This window comes from Juglans microcarpa x Juglans regia, chromosome 8D (assembly GCF_004785595.1).
Source record: "Juglans microcarpa x Juglans regia isolate MS1-56 chromosome 8D, Jm3101_v1.0, whole genome shotgun sequence".
NCBI classification, from domain to species: domain Eukaryota; kingdom Viridiplantae; phylum Streptophyta; class Magnoliopsida; order Fagales; family Juglandaceae; genus Juglans; species Juglans microcarpa x Juglans regia.
In genome coordinates, this window is record NC_054608.1 from 31,302,192 (window position 1) to 31,308,859 (window position 6,668).

Below are 6,668 nucleotides of genomic sequence, written 5' to 3' on the forward strand. Positions count from 1 at the left end.
GAATCGATATTATATATAGTGTATATATATATATATATTTACAAAGAGATTTATATCTACTTTATTATAATAAATGGTTATCTAACTGCTACAATAAATTTTCTTATTTTTCTGTTAAATTTTTTTATTTTCTGTTAACCTCAATTATTTTTCCCGTTAACTTTTGACCCAACACAACAATTATTCACCTTCAACCATCCCAAAAGTTTATTTTGATCATTTGTCCTCGTAGGCCTCCAACACCACCGACTTCCTGAAAATGGGGGCCGCATCGTTGCACACGGCATAGTGAAGGTGAAGAAAACCAATGATCTCCTCTCCTTTTCCCTGTACTGGCAACTCTTATACCTCCCATTGGATAATGCCTATGTGCGTACATTTATCAAAACAAACAAAAATAAATCATCATAATATCTTTTATTGGCCTACTATAGCTTGCTTGGCGACAACACTGGTCGCAACGATGATGGATTAGGCAATGACAATCTTAGAATTGGTGAAGATTTTGAAAGGGGTGGTGGAGAAATCGACCTTGTTGACAGTCTCGGTCATAATCTGGGTGCCGAAACGATGGGACTGGCTGCCACCGAGGACGATGCCATTGGCCATCCAACCCTCGAAGAGGATGGGCTTCAGCTCTGCCCATGACGTTTATATGGTAGCGGTGTGGGCCATTGGGCCGCTTCTGATGACGCAAACCTTCATTTTCAGAGTCTGTAGATCATCCATGGCAGAGATCGTAGTTGAGGCCGAAGTTGAAGAATATGAGCGGGATTTCGGAAGAAAGATGAAACCGAAAAAGAAGAAAAAGAAGCAGCGGACGGCGCGCAGGAGGAAAAGAAATAAAGTCCTAAAGGGCTATGACCAAAAAGGCGTCGTTTAGAGAGAAAAGAAGGACTGGGCTGCAAGCTACGAGCTTGGCATCAAATCTGAATGGGTGGGCCCAAAAGAGAATAAAACACACTAAAACAAGTCTAGTCCGAAAAAGAGAGGTCCAATAAAATAAAATAAAAGCACGTTAAAATAAGAAAATAAATTTCACAATTTAGTAATCATAAGTATCAGAATTTTGTAAACAAAACCACAACAGTGAAATATCCTCAAAGAGGTTATACAGTTATCCAGCAAAATATACAGTTATCCTCAAAGAGGTTATGCAAACTCAATCACCTTGTTAAAGTACTAATCGTAGTAGTTAATTTGTTTGTTAAAGTTCATTTGTAATATTTTATTAATTATATTACTTGTATAAAAGTTGAAGCAATGTCTTCTAAGCTATATATGCCATCAACTATTTTTACAAATTTTGTAAAAAAATATATATTTTTTTGTAAAATAACTGTTTGATCTAACCAGGCAAACGTGCTTTGAACATTACTTTGACCTAGTGTGTGTGTATATATATACACACGACACGACACACACAGACACACACACCAAGACTCACACATTTGAAAAAAGTTGCCATTCCAGCTGCTTCTTCTTCTAAATTAAGTTTTCCATTTTGATTCTTAATTATTCTAATGAAATTGGCCCCAAAAAATGATTATTTGTGACGATTTATTTGTAACAGATCAAATATATTCATTTTAATAGAAAATAATCATTTTCGTCGTAAATAACTATATAGAAGCATTTTTCTTGTATAGCTACGCACTCATGGAGGTTATATGCATCTATATATTTTACTTATCTCCATTAGTAGTTTTGGTTTTATAGGTGATTGATATTCTTTCCACATGCATGATATGGATTGTCGTGCTATTTGATTGTACGTACGTTTAAAATAACTAATAATTATATGTACGTATATTTAATTTTTAACCAAAAAAAAAAAAACAATTACTTGAATTTTGTGGAATACAATACATAGGAGAGACTTATTTTGCGTTTTTTTTTAAAGAATAATATTGAATCTATTATTATTATTTCTATTTTCATTATTATTATTATTATTAGTATTATTATTATCTACTACAATATATATATATATGTTTATTAGGTACGATTGTAATTCATTGGGGCTTGTAAATTGTAATTACGTATTTATAATATGCAATATATATAAATATATATATATATATATATATTTATATATATATCGATCGGCTGATCAAGCGCGCAGTTTTGCCATGATCAGGTTTAATTAATGTTGAGTTATACATGATGAGCATCTGATGATCAATATATAGGTTGCATGTTGATCAGTAGTGTTTGTACATGAATTAGTATATATTAGTTAATTAATTATTTATTTCTTAAGTATAATTTAATGACTTACCAATATATTAAAATAGAATTAGACTAATAACGCTACTCATCATCTTAATTCTCATCATCAAATCTCATCATCTCATGATGTGGCATTAGATGATTGAAAGTTATTTATTATGTTTCACTTGTGAATCTATCATCTAATGCCACATTATGAGATGCTGAGACCTGGATGATGAGAAAAATGATAATGAATAGATCTAATGCCACATCATGTAGATCTACAAGTTTTCAAAATTAATGCATTAATCTTCAAATTCTCATCATCAAGAACAAAATTAAGATAACGACCCAATTAAGAAAGTGACACACACGTACGTTTAGCTTGTGGGCTAGCTAGATCAAATGGATTAATAGATAAAGAATTAGAGTTCTTCTACTCAGCAGTCGGCCTACATCACCACACATGATCGACTGAGGGAAAAATAATATAAAAAGATAAAAAATAAAAACGGATGTAATATAATAGTACTGTTGAATAAAATTTTTCAAATAATTATCATCTTGTCATCATGCATATATTGAGCTTGCTTGCCAACGTACAGTACTTAATTCATAATTCATTGCCAGTACCATGAAAAGCTAGCTAGCAATCGTTTGTTGGGATTTATATATATATATACACACACACCATACGTACGCGCGTACATGCAGAAATTACATTTTTTTTTTTTTTTTCCCCACGCATGAAGGGTACGTACTGTCCTGATCAAATTAGTAAAGGTATCGATCTGAACACTAGTTTAAGCTAGTTTTTTTCCTGAATTTCTTCTCTAGCTAGCTAGCTGCAGCGAGCACATGATATCTGCATGTATTGCATCAAGCTGCTTAGCGGCCTTCAGATCGATGCATGCAGTTATAAATGTAGTACTTGTAGTAGCAGTAGTACTGAATTAAGTACAACTAGCTGTACTTAAAACTTCCTTTTGAAATTAACTCGTGCGTGCAGCAGCTAGCTAGCATGCAAAGGTACGTACAAATTAATAAATATATATATATATAACAATATAAGTTATACTATATATCCCCTTTAATATATGTTTAGAGTACTCATATCAATTAAATTGATCGATCAAGAGAATCATCAAATATATATTTATAGAATTATCTGGGGATCAAGCTGATGCATATATTTTAAGTACTACCATTTTATATGCTTCCTCCAGTTTTTCTTCATGATCTTCAGCCTTATAATTAGCTAAATCATGTACATAAATAAATAAATATATATATATATATGCCTACATGCTACGTACACGAGATCATGATCAGATCACGGCCTTTAAATATAATCTCTGTGAATGCAGTAGCAACATGCATGCATTCTGCAGGGTGAGGTACGTAGTAATTAGTTAGGCTCGATACGTACATATATATGTAAGTGATGATTCCTTTACAGTATGTGTCGTTTCCGATTGATCTGATGATGATGAAAATGATAATGATTCAGACACCATAACCATATATATATGCATACTAAGATGATCAGCTACCTAGCTTCCATTAACAGCCAAGAAATCTATGAATGGAACACCTGCAGCCTTGCTCTGCTGTTGTTCCTGATCCGAAGCAGCTTCCAGCTGGTTTACCTCCTCATCATCTCTAGTTCTTGCATTGTCTATCACTTCACTTCCATTCGACTCCGTATTTACTTGCAGAAAATCATAAAACTCAATCGTCTGCCTTTTATCTGCATTAATATATAAGAACAATATGCATCGATCAGTACTAAACATGCATGACTACTCATAGTAGCATCCTAAAATATGTATATATATATATATATATATAGAGAGAGAGAGAGAGAGAGAGAGAGAGAGAGAGAGGAAGAAGAAGAAGAAGAGCTTTTTACAGTGTTTATCATCTCGATGGATTCTTACCTTCAAGCATAGTGATACAAGGACTTCGATCTCGAGAAAACCACTCTTTGGGAAATTGGGGACGTGTGTAATTTGTGAAAGGGTACTCATATCTAATTTCACGGTATTTCTCAAAATTATAGGGCGAAAGGTTTCTTGTGTCACAGTTCTTGATCTGTACGGCTTCTTGCGTTAAAGAAGATTTTTGCTCAATCATTAAAGTCTGAGCCGCTCTTTTTGCATAAAGCTTAGATCTTTCTCTGCATCTTCGTGCCATGATAACATGCCAATGGTTCTTCACTGCATTATCAGTGCGACCAGGGAATAGTCTTGCGATTACAGCCCATCTATTTCCATGGATCCTGTGGGAAGCCAAAAGCCGCTCTTCTTCATCTTCTGTAAAAGGGCTTCTATTGATTCTTGGGTCCAGCTGATTAAACCATCTCAATCTACAGCTCTTCCCTGATTGAATTCATGATTTCTTTATATATGTTAGTTAAATCAGTACGGTACTTGCTGGTTATATATAGTACTCTTTTTCCTCGAAAACTTGCATATATCAAACCCTAACTATATAGCAGTATATAGTACTACTACTTTTGAATAACAATAAATAGATTAACCAAAAAATTAGTTTTCTCAGAGATCGAGATTTGTTAATTATTTGGTATATATAATATCTAACCTGATCTCCCTTGAAGCTTTTCGGCTATGGCGTTCCAGTTGTGGGGTCCATAGCGTTCCACCAACTCCCGGAGTTTCTCATCTTCAGCAGGCCTCCAGTGGCCCTTGGTGCACATCTTATGATGATCTATATCTTCCAATAAAAATGAATAAATACCACCAAAAAGAAACAGCAGGGCGGATCGATGATCAAAACCCTAGCTAGCTAGTAGCTAACTCAAGCTGGATGACGATCGAGATTATTCCTCTAATTTCAAGTACCCTTTTGCTCGTTCTTCTTCTCGAGAAAAACAAGATCACAAATCCGTAATTAAGCATAGATATATATTAGCTAGCTAGCTAGAGATCGAGAAGGCTGGATCATGAGTACTGGCACTGCAAGAAAGGAAAGAAAGGAATTAAGGAAGGAAAGAACTGAAGACAAATTAAGAGGGAAAGGGCCCCCAAGAGATGAATTTAAGGGAGAGATATAAGATAGTGTTTTCCGTTAGGGAGTTGGAAGGTTTAGACAGACCCAGCACCTGAGATTGATGCAACGTCTCGGCTAACAAACGCCTTATAATTTATAAGTAATCACATATATATATATATAGATAATAATATATAAATACATGACATGATATCTAATATATATACATATATATGAGAGAGAGAGAGAGAGAGAGAGAGAGAGTTTTAGAGAGAGAAAGAGATCAATCATGGGGGTTGCTTGGTGGTGTGAATTTGGTTCTGCTTTCAACGTCTCTCCAAGTTTCTAACCTAAAACTTCTACTGCAACCCACCTCGCTAGCTTACTATATATCCTTTTTTTAATACATATTTTATATATCAATTTCTTTAGCTTAAAAAAAAACAATAATAAAAAGGCAAATAATTCCGTAAAAATTAGTGGTTTTTATAAATCATTTCTGTGATCATGATGATCATCATCTTAAATATTACTGATCTTTCATGAACGATAAAGCAAGTACTGCATGCAAGCTGCTGCTGCATATGTTTGATGCAAACAAAAAGCTATCCAAATTATTACCTTATAATCTAAAACTAGATTGAATCCAATATGCAATATCGTTTATTTTTTATAGGTTAATTTTTAATTGGGCTATAATAAATAAATATAACAATATAGTAAAATTAATGAATAAAAAATAAAATATATAAGCTGCTACCTAGATATAATTAGGGTGGCAGTACTAGTCCTGTGAGTTTGGTATTCTAGTTAGGAGCGGTGCTATATATTTTGCCGCTCAGAGTAACTCGCTGCAAGTTACCGCTAGGCTAAATTCATTTTTTCATTTTTTTTTATTTTAAAATATTTTTAAAAAATATAAAAAAAAAATATCAATACACTAATAGTCACTTCCTTAACTATTAAGTAAAGAAAAAAAAAAGTTAAATATATGAGGAGGCAAGTTGAGTGGGTAAAGTAGTATTTTTCTTCTAGTTAGACTTATAATGATGTAATTAGTACGTATAATATATGGCTGTATTTTTAGGTTTTGATAACCTTTCAGACCTAACTAACAAGAATTAGCTTAGAAACCTCAAAACTGCACGTGGAGAATCGGACATCTATATATCTATCTACAGCTGCTGATCTTTGAGTAGTCAAACATGATTATCTATCTGGTCTCCCCCGTAGTTGTGAAGTTGCTAGCTAGCTGCAGTAGTTGCCATGGAATATATATCATGATAAATCAAGCTCCGATCGAAGACATCGACCGATTGATATTGATGATGATCAACCCTAACTAGCTAATCATGATGTATATATGAAATATATATGGTCCATATTAATAATGGCCGGAGAGATTATTAATTTCAAGATAACCCTATTAATAATGATCATGA

General features: G+C 33.5%; 1 protein-coding gene across 1 annotated transcript; it reads right to left on the reverse strand.

The window, feature by feature from the left end:
* Nucleotides 1-3,539: 3,539 nt before the first annotated feature.
* LOC121241960 (transcription factor MYB54-like) lies at nt 3,540-5,364 on the reverse strand. Its single transcript, XM_041139820.1, has 3 exons — nt 4,819-5,364; nt 4,155-4,595; nt 3,540-3,964 (listed from the first exon to the last, which is right to left on the reverse strand). The coding sequence occupies exons 1-3, from the start codon at nt 4,931-4,933 to the stop codon at nt 3,768-3,770; spliced, it is 753 nt and encodes a 250-aa protein (XP_040995754.1). The 5' UTR covers nt 4,934-5,364; the 3' UTR covers nt 3,540-3,767.
* Between the last annotated feature and the right edge of the window lie 1,304 nt (nt 5,365-6,668).

Bases quoted from the DNA above. Each gene is read 5' to 3' on its own strand.
- LOC121241960 (XM_041139820.1), bottom strand. From the start codon at position 4,933: ATGTGCACCAAGGGCCACTGGAGGCCTGCTGAAGATGAGAAACTCCGG. The intron at 4,596-4,818 runs GTTAGATATTAT...GAATTCAATCAG, and splicing joins AAAGCTTCAAGGGAGATCAG to GGAAGAGCTGTAGATTGAGA. The intron at 3,965-4,154 runs GTAAGAATCCAT...ATATTAATGCAG, and splicing joins TTGTATCACTATGCTTGAAG to ATAAAAGGCAGACGATTGAG.